The sequence below is a fragment of the Sus scrofa genome, chromosome 6, assembly GCF_054392235.1.
Source record: "Sus scrofa isolate SSC_HxYL_T2T_F1_AM1 chromosome 6, Sscrofa_HxYL_maternal_Yorkshire_Landrace_v2.0, whole genome shotgun sequence".
Taxonomy (NCBI): domain Eukaryota; kingdom Metazoa; phylum Chordata; class Mammalia; order Artiodactyla; family Suidae; genus Sus; species Sus scrofa.
The window spans coordinates 53,055,101-53,069,538 of NC_139388.1; the positions used below are offsets into that span (position 1 = coordinate 53,055,101).

At 55.7% G+C, this 14,438-nt stretch overlaps 1 protein-coding gene and 1 long non-coding RNA gene across 4 annotated transcripts in view; one reads left to right on the forward strand and one right to left on the reverse strand.

Moving 5' to 3' along the window:
• Window positions 1–3,296: 3,296 nt before the first annotated feature.
• Window positions 3,297–10,841, reverse strand: CYP2A19 (cytochrome P450 family 2 subfamily A member 19). 2 transcript variants are annotated; one of them, XM_084958683.1, is made up of 10 exons: window positions 10,636–10,841; window positions 10,182–10,344; window positions 9,187–9,336; window positions 8,778–8,938; window positions 6,943–7,119; window positions 5,579–5,720; window positions 4,997–5,184; window positions 4,196–4,337; window positions 3,635–3,731; window positions 3,297–3,473 (listed from the first exon to the last, which is right to left on the reverse strand). In XM_084958683.1, the coding sequence occupies exons 1-10, from the start codon at window positions 10,813–10,815 to the stop codon at window positions 3,398–3,400; spliced, it is 1,476 nt and encodes a 491-aa protein (XP_084814809.1). In that variant the 5' UTR covers window positions 10,816–10,841; the 3' UTR covers window positions 3,297–3,397.
• The window catches only part of LOC110260991 (uncharacterized), a 45,278-nt gene continuing 34,464 nt past the window's right edge, over window positions 3,625–14,438 (forward strand). Inside the window, exons 1-2 of one of the 2 annotated variants that reach the window (XR_014805083.1) lie at window positions 3,625–3,759; window positions 12,396–12,516. This is a non-coding gene — a long non-coding RNA (uncharacterized LOC110260991). Of the gene's footprint in view, window positions 3,760–9,674; window positions 9,750–12,395; window positions 12,517–14,438 lie in introns of those variants that run through there. The other variant, XR_002344661.2, reaches the window with a different exon arrangement.

Below are 14,438 nucleotides of genomic sequence, written 5' to 3' on the forward strand. Positions count from 1 at the left end.
TGGTTAAGACCATGTGTTCCGGAGGCAGATTACGTCTGTAAAAGGAAGATGATAAGACCACCTGCCAATTGGCCTTTTTGTAAACGATTAAATAAACTGAAAGGTCTAAATTGCTTAGAACGTTGTTTGACACATAGGGGTCTCTCAGCCCACATTTGTTGCTGTTTGCCCTGCAGCCACTGGCAGTTTTCAGCCTCTTTGTGAGCTGATCTCCTCTGTGGCTGAGAAGGCAGTAATGATTGCCATTCCCTTTTCGCCAAATAGAAAACTATTTTTCACAGAAGGGCCTAAGTTTTTTTTTTTTTTTTTTTTTTTGTCTTTTGTCCTTTCAGGGCCGCACCCCTGGCATATGGAGGTTCCCAGGCTAGGGGTCAAATCGGAGCTGTAGCCGCTGGCCTACACCACAGCCACAGCAACACTGGATCCGAGCCGCGTCTGCATCCTACACCACAGCTCACGGCAACGCGGGATCCTTAACCCACTGAGTGAGGCCAAGGATGGAACCTCCAACCTCATGGTTCCTAGTTGAAGTTGTTTCCGCTGGGCCTGAATGGGAACTCCCTGTTCTTTTTTTAAAAATTGCTTTTTATTATAGTTGATTTATAATGCCTGTTAAAGTTTTAAAAATCCTCTTAAATTGACCTGTACATGGATGGATAAGGTTGATTCTGACACTGGGTTTTTTTTTTTAATTTATTTTTTGTTTTATTGAAGTGTCATTGATTTACAATGTTAATTTCTGCATACAGCAAAATGATTCAGTTAAACATATATATATATGTGTGTGTATATATATTCTTTTTCATTTTCTTTTCCGTTACGGTTTATCACAGGATTCTGACTACAGTTCCCTGTGCTATACAGTAAGAACTTGCTGTTTATCCATCCTATGTATAATAGTTTGCCTCTGCTAATCCCAAACTCCCAGTCCTTCCCTCCCTTCCCCTTGGCAACCACAGGTCTGTTCCAACTGTAATTCTGCTTCTGTTTCTGGTTTCTGGGTTTTTTTTGTTTTTTTTTTTTTGTTTTTTTTTGTTTTTTTTTTTTTTGTTTTTAGGGCCGCACCTGCGGCACCTGGAAGTTCCCAGGCTGGGGTGGAATCGGAGCTGTAACTGCCGGCTTACACCACAGCCACAGCAACCCAAGATCCAAGACAGCATCTGTGACCTACACCATGGCTCACAGCAGCACCAGGTCCTTAACCCACTGAGTGGGGCCAGGGATTGAAGCCTCATCCTCATGGATACTAGTCAGGTTCGATAACCGCTGAGCCACGAAGGGAACTCCTTGTTTCTGTTTTGTAGCTATAAGTATTTGTGATACTGGGTTGTTAGTGTGTTTGTAATAAAGAATATGACCCTATGGATCCTTGTCCTCCTCCAGTGAGCAGGTGGTAGCCCATTCATGGAACCCAAGTCGCCGAACACAGATAATGGGAATGGAGAAACTTGAGAATCACAGCCTGTTATGAAACATGCAGGGTTCAAAAGACCAGATTTCCTCTTATTTGATCTCAATCAATTCTCCTTCATGCGGGGCCAGTACTGCGGGGGCAGTATCTGTGAAGCATTTAGGTGTAAAGTTAGTTTTTTTTTGGGGGGGGTGGCCTTTTTAAGGCTGCACCAGCAGAATATGGAAGTTCCTAGGCTAGGGGTCGAATCGGAGCTGTAGCCTCCGGCCTACACCACAGCCACAGCAATGCTGGCTCCTTAACCTACTGAGTGAGGCCAGGGATCGAACCCGCATTCTCGTGGATACTAGTTGGAGTCCTTACTGCTGAGCCACAAAGGGAACTCCCTAAGCTCAGATCAAAATCTAGATTGAATACAGAAATCTAAGCCTGATATGTATGAAAGTTCAGATTGTGCAGTGCTGAAGGATGCCACTTCTGTGATTTATTTATTTATTGTCATTTTAGGGCCTCACCTGCAGCATATGGAGATTCCCAGGCTAGGGGTCGAATCGGAGCTGTAGCTGCTGGCGTATGCCTCAGCCATAGCAACACCAGATCCAAGCCGCATCTGTGACCTACACCATAGCTCGTGGCAACACTGGATCCTTAACCCACTGAGCAAGGCCAGGGATCGAACCTGCATCCTTATGGATGCTGGTCAGATTTGTTTCCACTAAGCCATGATGTGAACTCCTTATTTATTTATTTAATTTATTTATTTTGTCTTTTTGCTATTTCTTGGGCCTCTCCCGCCGCATATGGAGGTTCCCAGGCTAGGGGTCTAATCGGAGCCATAGCCACCAGCCTACGACCGAGCCACAGCAACGCGGGATCCGAGCCATGTCTGCAACCTACACCACAGCTCACGGCAACGCCAGATCCTCAACCCACTGAGCAAGGCCAGGGACTGAACCTGCAACCTTATGGTTCTTAGTCGGATTCGTTAACCACTGCGCCACGACGGGAACTCCCTTATTTATTTTTTTAAATTTAAAAAAGATTTAGAACTTTTGGCTGAGCCTGAGGTGTGTGGATTTTCCTGGGCTAGGGACTGAATCCAGGCCATAGCAGGGACAATGCTGGATCCGTAACCCGCGGAGCCACCAGGGAACTTCTGAAGGGTGCCATTTCTAAGGGACATACACTAACTTATCTGAGAATAAGCAAGTGACTCAGAGACTCTCCGCAGGGTCGCGCTGCAGACCCCATCCACCAGAGAGAGCCCCGCCTTAAGAATTTCGTAGGAATTACATGTTCCTGCATAGGCTCAGGAGAATATGCCATCATACCTGCATGCCTGCAAGTATGCTGCACAGACTTGGCTGTGCTGTGACCAAACTTCTCCCTGCGCTCTGAAAATTTCCTCCCTCCCACTCGTTTCATTAAGAGCCTGCCTCTGATCGCACATCTTAGCCTTATCTGCTGGTGGGCAGGAAATATGCCCTGGCCTCCAAAGTGTGCCCGAGGGGGCAAGAGCCAGTGTGTAGCGAAGCCAGGTCAGCTGCCTGTCAGGGCGCTGGCAAAATGCCCTGGACAGAGAGCTGCTCAGGCTGCGGAATGAGATAAGACGTTGTGTTTTCATTCTGAGGAAGGGGTGCCTAACTTTAAGAAGCTCCCCAAAGGACTGTGGACTAAGTATAGCCATCCTTGGGCAGATCTGTGTTCACCTACTTGCCGAGTCCGAGCTTGTGTTCTGTGGGGCCTCGGATAGAGACCTAAACTTTGTGAGCCTCGTCTTTGTCACCTGTAAAATGGGCATGAACGCTGCTCCCCGTCACTTAGGTTTGGGAGTGTTAAGTGAGATGAGTGTGTGACGCTTTTAGCATAGAGCTGAACACAGTGCTTGCTCAGGAAAAAAACGTGTTATTGTTATTACTCCAAGCATCGTCTTAAAAAGAAGAAAAGTCTTCTTTCCCTCCCGCCGGGCCTCGGAAGACTCCATTTCTAGTAAAGTGAACAGCTCCTCCGTTCTGTTCCTTCCTCCTCTCCTCTCCACCCTTCCCCCTGGGTCCCCCATCCCCTGGCGTTAGCCCCGCCCCCTCCCCGCCCCCGCCCCCTCGCTCCTCCCCCGAGCCCTGCCCTGGCACAGCCCGGGCTCAGCGGGGCTGGAAGCTCATGGTGTAGGTCGGGGGGATGGTGGCGAAGCCCACGTGTTTGGGGGACACGTCGATGTCCTGGGGCAGCTGCGGAGACTTGAGGTGGAAGTTCTGCAGGATGTTGGTGAGGAAGAGGAAGAGCTCCATTCTAGCCAGACCTTCTCCGAAACAGTACCGCTTTCCTGAAGGCACAGCGTGGGAGGGGCAGAGGTGAGACCTCTTCTCACAGCTGCTTCGCCCCCAGACCCGACCCCCCCCCCCGCGTTTCTAGAGCATGGGAGGGGGTGCGCCATCCCAGGCTGGGGTAACGGGGCCTTCCGATGCCCCTTCCCCCGACATGCGCGCTCAAACACGGCTGCTGGGCTCTCCCTGCCTTGCTAGGAAGCCGAAGCACTTAAGGGACCCTGGGCAAGTCTCGGTTCAGTCTGGGCCTTGATTTTCCCCGTCTCTGAAGTGGGTACAGTCATCCTGTTTCTTTTTGTCTTTGGCCTGGGCCCACGTTCTTGGTGGTTATGGGGGTTGCAGCTGGCTGGTTGCAGGGTGGAGGGTAAGAGGGCTCCCAAGGTGGAGACAGACGCTGGGCTCCGCGTCAGAGATGAAGGCGGCCGCCGTTGGTGAGAAGGGCGGCTTGGCAGTGGTCTCTTACCGATGGAGAAGGGCACAAAAGCATCATTCTTCTTAAACTGCCCGTTCTCATCCAGGAAGTGCTGGGGGTTGAAGCCTCGGGGGTTGGAGAAGAACTTGGGGTCTCTCAGCACAGAGCCCAGCATAGGGAACACCTCAGTGCCCTGCGGAGAGGAGGGAAGGGACTTTGGGGGTGGGGTGGGGGATGGGTGCGCTGAAAGCCCATAGCAGGGGAGGGGGATTTGGGGGCCCTCGGTGAAGAGAAATGGGGGGCACGGGAGTTGGGGGTCCTCTGAGGGAGGAGCTCTGGGGGATATGAGATTCAGGTCCCTGAGATAGGAAGCCTGGCAGACTGGGGTTCACGTCCCCTGAGGTGGGACGTTTGTGTCCCCTGAGGCAGAGGGGTTTTTGGGAGGACATGCAGTTCATGTCCCCCAAGGCAGGAGGACAGGGGGGACGGGGCGGGGGCGGGGTCCTGTTGCCTGAGACAGGATGTTTGGGAGCTCTGGTGTTTGTGTCCCTCTAGGCAGGATGTCGGGCGGCGGGGGGGGGGGGGCACGAGAAGCAGAAGGTCTCAGGGAAGTGGGGCTCAGGTCTCTAGAGACGGGAAGTGTGGGGGACACAGGGTTCCTATTCCCTGAGGCAAGAGGTCTGGGAAGAGGCTGGATTCTGGAGTCTGTGAGTGGGAAGGTGGGAGGGACACGGGTGGCTGGGAGAGTCTTTGAAGGAGGGACACAAGCTTGGAAGGGAAGCTTCGAATGGGGGCGGGAGGCAGGGTCACAGGGAGGGGCTTGGAGTCCTCCCAGGTCAGGTGGGGAGGCACCTTGGGGAGGAGGAAGTCCCGAAACTTGGTATCCTTGGTGACTCTTCGGGCCAGGCCCATGGGGATCATGTCTCCGAATCTCTGGATCTCGTGGATCACGGCCTCCGTGTAGGGCATCTTGGCCCGGTCCTCGAACTTGGCCTGGCGGTTCCTGCCGATCACGCGGTCAATCTCCTCGTGGACTTTGGCTGCGGGAGGGGAGGAGAGGTGTTTAGGCATCGAGGGGTTGCAGGGCAGGGGCTAGAGCCCAACATGTGCAACTGCATGTATGCCAGGCACGATGTCCACGTGTGACAGGGATATTGACCATTTGAGTCAGATGCCGGCCACGGGCACTGTTGGCACAGGGTCCTGTTGACCTGATCCTGCCAGAACCACAGGGCAGGCGCAAGGGAAGAGTCTTGGGGGACGGTCTGGAGGAGCAGGCGGTGGGCACTTGGTAGTTTGGCACAGGAACCACGGGCCGGTCAATTCAGGGAGTTTCGGTACTTGAACAGCTAGTGACCCTCGGCTGGGGCCACTCAGCCCAATACCACCTCGTCTCTGGATAACAGGCCACGTCCTTGGCCCCTCTGGCCTTACCCTCCACATCCGGGTGCTTCATGAGCAGCAGGAAGCCGTAGCGCATCGTTGTGCTGACCGTCTCGGTGCCCGCGAAGAAGAGGTTCAGTGTGGTCAGAACCAGGTTCTTCCAATAGAACTCGGTGTCAGGATTCTTCTTCTCCTGCAAGGAAAGAGGGCTTCAGGGCTTCAGGCCAGGCCACTCCCGCATCCTCTCGGGGGGCCCTTCGTGGGGAGGGGGGTGCCATCTGGACCTGCCTCTTTTAGAGGCAGACCCAAGGTGGGAAGAGGGGCTCGAGTTCTGCCGGCTCTCCCAGGCCTCTGCCCAGGCTGCAGGCTTTGCCCCAGATGCCCTCCTCACACCCTGCCAGCTGAGCCCTTTTCTGATCAGCTTAGTTGTTGCTCTTTATTTATTTTTTTTAATTTCTTTTATTTTTTTTAAATGACCACACTTGGGGCACATGGAGGTTCCCAGGCTAGGGGTGGAATCGGAGGTGCAGCTGCCAGCCTGGACCGCAGCCACAGCAACTCGGGATCCAAGCCTCGCCTGCAACTTACGCTGCCACTCGAGGCAATGTCAGATCCGTAACTCACTGAGTGAGGCCAGGGATGGAACCCACATCCTCATGGACACTAGTAGGGTTCTTCACCCGCTGAGCCACACTTTTCAATGGCAGAGAGAATTAGAAAGAGGACAGAGAGAGGCAGTGAGTGAGAAAGAACGACAGGGACGGCATGACAGAATGAAGCAGAGAGCGGTAGAGAGAGTTTCTGAGACGCAGATGCAGAATTTTAAGCAACAGCATCCTACTCCTTCACTGAAAACCGGGCAGCCCGCTGTGCAGGAATCCCTCCTGCCCTTGAGCCTTTTGCCTTGAACCTCACTCTCCATAAAGCCCTGTCTCCTTTCATCCTGGAAGGGAGACTGACCATCCAGGTGAGGGTAGGGACCCTCCAGTGTCACACAGTAAAGCCAGGTGGCCTGTGGGGACCAAAAGGGAAGGGTGCCCGGTAGCTCAGGGCACCAGCTTCGAGTCCGAGAGACTGGGGTTTGAGCTAGCGTCCACGGCTTCCTCGCCGTGTCACCTCAGGCAGGCCCTCGAACTGGGGTCATAACAGAGAGCCGACTGCAACGGCCTGTGAGTGCTGTGAGGTCAATACCATAGAGCAGAGAACTCAGGGCCTGGTGCACAACAGGCACAGAAGTGCTTGCTGTGATGGGTCCTTGCACGAGTCCTGCCTCTGGGCCAGGGCTCAGTGGATGGAACAGGAACGGTTAATGACAGCAGGGATTGTGAGGGCGATTAGGATGGGGGATTGTTTGGATGGGCCCGACTTCCCTCTGCCTGACTTTGGACCTCTCGGTCCCGGCTGCTGGGGTGTACCTCCTGCATGCGGATGAGGAAGGAGTCGATGAAGTCTCGCGGGGAGTTGGGATCCAGCGTGCGCTGGTTGTGTTCCACCTTCCTGGCTATGAAGTCCTCCAGCCCCTGCAGGTCCTTAAATGCCTGTTGCTGCGGCCCTGGCAGGTGTTTCATCACCGAGTAGAACATCTCATAGAGCTGAGGGCGGGGAGGGAGGAAGGGACGGGAGGGACAGCTGTCAGTGAGCAGGACCCGATGGGCGTGGGACCTGTCTCAGGGCACGGAGGGCACTGGGTTAAAGGCACCTGTCTAGATGTTCGGGTCTTCCTTCCTTTCTCTTCCTTCCTTCCTTCCTTTCTCTCTCTCTTTCTTCTTTAGAGGGCAGCACCTGGGCCACATGGATGTTCCCAGGCTAGGGGTCGACTCAGAGCTGCAGCTGCCAGCCTGTGCAACACTGGATCCGAGCCGCATCTGCGCCCTACACTGAAGCTTGCGGCAACGCCGCATCCTTAACCCCCTGATTGAGGCCAGGGATGGAACCCGCATCCTCATGGACACTGGGTCAGGTCCTTAACCTGCTGAGCCACAGTGGGGACTCCCAGATGTTCAGGAATGTCCATGGGGCCGCATGGAAGAGATAGCTGTGCTCACGTGAGTTCCATGTGCGGGCCCCTTCCAGGAGTCACAGTGAGATGGGCTGGGACACTTAGCCAGGTTTCAGGTGTTCAGGGGGTGCTGGACTCAAGCACACATCTGGGTGTTCATATATTCGGGTGAGGGTGGTTTGGGAGACCCCTGTCCAGGTGTTTGGCTATTCAGGTGGGACTGGTATGTGGAGGTCAAACTGTCCAGATAGTTAGAGAGTCTGGATCGGAGGCTTTTGGACAGGTGTTAAGGTATTAAAGTGGGATGTCCCTGGTGTGCTGGGATTACAGTGGGAAGATACCCGATGGGCCAACAGTGGGCACTTCTGTAGGTGCTTGGAGCGGGGTTGGGGGGCGCTTTTTTGGGTGTTTGGGGAACAATCGATCCGCGTTAGATGTTTCAGGGTCTTGGTTGGGGTACCTGTATTGGGGTGAAGGTTCAGATATTTAAGTGAGCTGGGTAGTGGGGGCACCCATCTAGCTATTCCAGTGGGCCGGTTTGGGACACCTGTGTCGATGACAAGTGATTTTGCTGGGCTGCGTTTTTCAGCACCAGGTGTTGAGGTGGTCAGGATGTGAGCTGAGGTGGTCGCTTGTCCGGGCATTAAGAAATTCAGAGGGAGGAGTTCCCGCTGTGGCACAACAGGGATCGGCCATGTCTTGGGAGCACTGGGACACGGATTCTATCCCTGGCCCTGCACAGCGGGTTACGGATCCGGTGTTGCTGCAGGTGCAGCTTAGGTCATGCCTGTGGCTCAGATCTGATTCCTGGCCTGGGAACTCCCTATGCCGAGGGGTGGCCAAAAATGGAAGAAAAAAAAAATAAAAAAGGAAATTTGGATGGAAAGATGGACTATCTTAAGAGGGAGCACCTGTCAGATGTTAATAAGCTGGGCTGAGAACACCTGCCCTGGTGAGAAAGCTGGGTTGAGGACATGTCTCTTGCCTGTAGCACCTGAGTTTGTTTGTTTGTTTTTTGGTGAGGGGAGCATCTTTTGAGGTGGCCAGGCGCCCTCGGAGGCTGGGTGCTGGGCACCTGTCCTGGGTTTTGGTGCAACTCTTCAGTTGCCCAGGAGTTGGAGGGGGGGGGCGGCGCTGGTTTGAGGGCACTGGCTCTGGAGGAGGATGCGGTTTGGGGCAGCTGTGTCTGTGTCGGGGAGCAGTTGGCAGGCTGCGGTAGCGGCATGGTAGAGCCAGGCTGGGACGGGTTACCTGTCCGGTAGAGGTAGCTGTGAACTGAAAGCTTCCCAGCATCATCCGCAGCAGTGCGAGGAACTCTTTGTCCTCATAGTCAAAGCGGTCTCCGAAGACAATGGAGCTGATGACATTGGAAACCGTTCGGCTGAGGAAGTAGGTGGGGTCGATGAACGCGCCTGGGGGACACGGTGGGGTTGAGGAGAGACAGGAGTTGGGGGAGAGCCGACCTGGTGATCCGATGCCCCTCTGAGAATTTGAGGAGGCACGCAAGTGACGAGCCGAACTTCCAGCACCAGACCCAGAGCTGGGGGCCGGGTGGCTCCCCCTAACCTAGCCCCCCCGCCCCCGCGCCAGAACGGACGCACGTGCGTCCGCGTGGGGTGTCTTCCTCCTCCTCTGGCAAGCTCCAGGGTCCCCCGCTCACCGCGCGTGCCCCGGAAGGCCTCGATGAGGTAGCCCGCCTCCTCCTGGATGCGCTCCTCGATACCCCGCTTGCCCACGCCGAAGTCCCGCAGCGTGGTGATGGAGAAGCGCCGGAGCTGCTTGGCACGCTCGCCGTTGCTGAAGGCCACGCCTGCGGAGGGAGCGGGGAAGTGGGGTGGGGGGGGAGTGACGGGGGCAAGGAGGCCCAGGCCAGGAACACCCCCCCCCCACCCCAGCCTCCCGGGGCTCCCAGGAGGTAGAAGGGCCGAGAGAGGGAGAGGGAGAAATGTTTGTAGAGCGAGGGGAGGGGGGACAGACGGGGGCGGGGAAAAAGAGACAGAGAGAGACATGCAGCTCCAAGTCGGAGACATGCCCAGAGACACAGAGACCGAGCTGCAAGAGCAGGATCGGGAGAGAGGCCAGACGGAGGCCCAGAAAACCGGGAGGGACAGACACGCCCCCAAGAGGAAGCGACGGAGGGAAGGAGGGGAGGGAGCTCTGTGGAGACGCGGAGATGCGGAGGGTCTGTGGAGATGTGAAGGACCGGACGCCTGAGCTGGAGAAGTGAGAGAAAGGGAGAGGGTCTGGGAGGAGGAGAGACTGTTACCAGGAGGTGGGGGTTTGGGGCTTTTGAGGCGGAGACTAAGGGAGGAGGGGGCGGGAGAGAAACCCGGTGAAGCACGGAGGCTGAGAAGGGCGAGAAGACACGAGGAGATAGGGGACCAGGCTTTCCAAGCAGACCTGCCAAGAGCTTCTAAGAGACCCAGAGAAGGAAGAGACGTGCAGGTGGGGGAGGCCGGGGAGATGGGGCAGAGAGAGGCGGGGAGAAATGGAGACGCAGACTCGAAGGCAAGTGCGAGACAGGCCCAGGCAGCGAAGAAGAGCAGTGGGGATGGAGAGCAGCCAGAGGACAGGTGCGGAGCAGAAGGCTGGGGCCACTGCGGCCACTGAGTCTGCCTGAGCACATCCCCGCCCCCGCCCTGCGGTCCCCCTCACCATAGCCTTTGAAGAGCCAGTCGAAAGTGGCCTGCTCGCCTCGCCCGCTGAATTCCTCAGCCTGGTCCACCAGGGCCTCCTTCACCGCGTCGTATCCACACAGCACCACTATCCGCCGGGGCCCCAGGTGGACGGTGAACACAGGGCCATAGCGCTGGCTGATCTGACGGCGGCGAGTGGGCGTGGTCAGAAGGAGCAGCCCCGCCCCCGAAGCAGCCCTGGGCCCCGGCCTCACATACTGCGGGGGAGGCGTTTCCCCACGGTTGGGACCGTCAAGGAGCTGGACATCCCAGGAAGGGGTCTTTGCTGGCTGGGACCCTGATTCTGACTCTTCAGAACGCGCCTCTGCCACGCTTCGGGTCCAGCATGGTCAGTCCCCCAGTGCAGAGCGCCAGCCAAACCGGGCAGGCCCGCACCCCCATCCCGGGCCACCCATCTCCCTGCCTTGCGACACCTTCATGAGGGAGTTGTACATCTGCTCCGTGTTCAGCTGCAGGTAGTTCCCGATGAAGGGCAGCGGGGTGGGTCCGGGGGGCAGTTTCCCCTGGAGCTTCCTCTGGCGCCAGACGGACATCAAGACCATTATGGTCAGGCAGGTCAGCAGAGCCACGAGAAGCAAGCCTGAGGCCAGCATGGTGGCACTGCGAGGGACGGTCAGTTGGTGATGGGTTGGGATGGGTGCTTTTATACCGCCTGGGAGAGAAGGGCAGACTTTGGTCCTGATTATATAACTGTCTCATTTCACCTCCCAACTACACCCCCTGTGATGCTCCCCGCCTAGCTTGGGACACAGCCAGCCAGGAAGGAGGAGGGGGACCCCAGTTCAGATTAACAGGGAGTGTGCCCTAAGATGGAATTTGTGGTCCCCCAGAAGGGGCTAGTCTTGGCTTTGGACTTTGGAGGGGGCAGTAGATAAGTTACAGAACTGAAGACTTTGGACTAGTTGTTTTGGGGTGAACCCCTGAACTTTGGATTGGGAGTCTCAGAGGGAGAACTGACTCCAAAGTTGTGGATTTTGAGGTCTCAGGAAAGAAGAATTCAAAGACCTGGATTTAAGGGTATTGGAATGAGGCAGGATGTGTGGCTGCAGATTTGGGGATCTTTCAGTGAGAACGGAGGTAGATTCAAGGGTCTTATGCCTGGGGAGGGGATTCTAGAGAATAGATTTGAGGGTGCTGCAGTGAGAAAGGACCAGAGCTGTGGATGAGGGGTTACTGGGAAGAGAGTTCAGCTGGATCAGGGCGTTAGCACCTGACCCCAGATATTGACCTGCTATTATTTTGGACACAGTGCCGCCCCTTGATCCCCGGAATTGTCATTGGAACCTCAAAGCGAGGCCAGGAGGGTGTCACAGAATTGCCCAGGTCTGGTTGGGTAAGCGGTAGAAGACCAGAGCTGCATTTCTGTCCAACCTTTGACAGAACTGGAGAAGAATAACTCATGGTCTCAGCTGGCAGAGGGACTGGCCAGGGCTTGGGGAACAGGACTAACCGCCAGCCTGATACTGAAAAATCCCAACTGTGTCAAGGATCAGAACTCACAGAGGGCCATGCTCCTTCCCTCCCCAGGTCCTTAGGGAAGCCTGCTGGGTTGATGGGACCATTTCCATCAGCAGCAGCAGCAGCAGCATCACTGTTAGGATCAATGCTTCCCATTTGACGTGTGGGTGTGCTGAGGACAGAAGACAGAGAGTGGGCAAGGGGCACACGTGTGCCCCCTGTCTCTCCTGCTTTGCACTCGCCTTCTGGGGTCGAGTTTTCCCACCATGGAAAGGGAGCATTTGGGAAGAGAAGGTTGTATTTGAGGGGGTGTCAAGTCCCCTTTAGGGGTGATTCCCGGTTTGTCGGGGCTGCTCTTTGCAGGCAGAGGGAGCTATGTTAAGAGAGAAGTGGGTGGACTCCTGTGTCAGGAACTGAGGGGTCCCTGGGATGCTGGAAGTGGGTGCAGAAAGGAGGGGGGTGGCCCTGCTGTCCTCTCCCCACCCCATGTGCTTCCTTTAGAACGATGGTTACCCCGGGAAGCACTGCCTGTGAGGACTGAGTCTACATATGCGTGGCCTTATTGAATCCTTATGACAACAGGGCAGGTCCATCATCGGCTTCATTTTGCAGTTGAGAAGAGGAGCCTCTCTAAAGCCACTTGCTGGAGGTCACGCAGGGAGCAGGTAAGCTTAGGAGCTGGGATCTGAACCCTCTCTCCTTGTTCTTCCTCCAGTGATGGGCCTGGCCCATGCTGGGGGCCAAGCAGAGATCAAGTCCAGCAGCGGGCGGGTGCGGAGACTGGTGTGAGCATTGGACACAGGGACCACAGCAGTAGGCACCGCCCTTGGCATCAGGTAGGCCTGAGGTGAGAGTGGCGTCATGTTGGCATTGAGCCTGCCCCCAGGTAGACACTAGGATGGACAATGAGCTGCCACTGAGCTTGATACCAGGAACACAGTAATAGAGTAATAGAGCTACCTCTGTTGTCAAGAGGGCTCTGAGAGTAGGCACAGGTGGCCAGTGGAGCTGCCTTCAGGAGGGCATAAGGGTGGCACCATATTGGTCCTGAGGTGGGTCCCAGCAGGTTCTGACATGAACGACACCCTGTGGGCGCTGAGATTGGACCTATGTGGGCCGCAGGGGGGCCCCAGGTGGGCAGCGCACAGGCACTGCAGTCGGACAGCCCTGCTCAGGTGCCACCTCTAACCTTGGATGAGTGCAGGTGGGTGAGGGTGAGACTTCCAGGCCTGACATCTCGCTCAGTGGGCTCACCCTCGGTGGCTGAGCTTTGAGTCCTGTGGGGAGGGGACAAAGGGCAGAGCACAAAGCAGTTGTTTGTTGGTTTTGGAGCGGGAAGAGGAGGGAAGGGGGATTAGCTCAGGATAATCTCCATCACCAGCTTGCACCTGCCCTGGCCAGAAGCCCGGCCCCTCCCCTTGCCCTTGTTCCCTGAGGAGGAGGAATGTGCAAATTTGGGGAGTTTGTTTTGCAGGGAGGTTGGTGCCAGGCAGGGCACCGAGGGTGCAGACGGGCTGCCATGAGCTGATTGGGGGCGGGGGGAGGCCAGATCAGGAGAGCGCTTGCGGTTAAGCCAAGTTGGCTTTAGCGATGACCCTGGAGCATGGAATGAGAAGTCAGCGTGTGTCATCAAGTGCCAGAGGCCGGACACATGCCAGGGTGTGGTGGCCCGGGGCTTGGCTTCTACTTCTTCGAGTGGCTGTGGGTGAACCAGGAAAACGCTCCTCGCCGGGCCTCACTTTCCTTTTCTGGACAACAGAACAGGGGTTAAGTGAAAGATTACAACATGGATTGGAATCCCTTACCCCTTTCTTGTGAAATAATTAATAGTTTTTGTTAATTATAAAGAAAATTAAACTTTTTTTTTTTTTTTTTTTGGCTGCCCCACAACATATGGAGCTCCTGGGCCAGGGATCCAATCCAAGCTGAAATTGTGATCTAAGCTGCAGCTGTGGCAACGCTGTATCCTTAACCCACTGTGGTGGGCTGGGGATAGAACCTGAGTTCCCGTGCTCCCAAGACACCTCCGATCCCATTGCACCACAGCGGGAACTCTCCCTTACTCCTTTCTCATGTGTGACCTTGACCAGGTCTGGTCACCTCCCTGAACCTTATGGGGCCAATGACGATACCTACCTCTTCATCTATTTTGGTGAGGAACCAGCAGGTTAATGTGTGGGAAGTACATGGCAGGCAGCACCCAAAAAATATCAGCTGTTCTTGGATTGCCGTCGTGGCCCAGAGGAAACAAATCCGACTAGGAACCCTAAGGTTGAGGGTTCGATGCCTGGCCTCACTCAGTGGCTTATGGATCTGGCATTGCTGTGAGCTGTGGTGTGGGTTGCAGACACGGCTCGGATCCTGCATGGCTGTGGCTGTGGCTGTGGCTGGCAGCTGTCCACTTAGACCCCTAGCCTGGGAACCTCCATCGTGCTGCGGGTACGGCCCTAAAAAGCAGAAACTAATCGAAACAAAACTGTTCTCATCATTAATCCACGGGGTGAAGGCACTGGATGAGAGGTTCTGTGGAGTAAAGTCCCAAAAGGTCTTCCTTTGGAAAAGGATGCACAGAAAGTTTTGGGGGAACCTCCCTTCCCCTTCCTTCCTCAGCACAGCAGAGCTGCACCTCCTGGAGCTGTGCCTGGGAAATTGACCTTCTAGGTGCCTCCCGGAGGGCTGGGGGGTTAGGCCGTGTCTGAGGACGCGTGGGTCAGGATTAGACCCTCCGGAGGGCACAGAGCCCTGCCCGCAGCCCTGC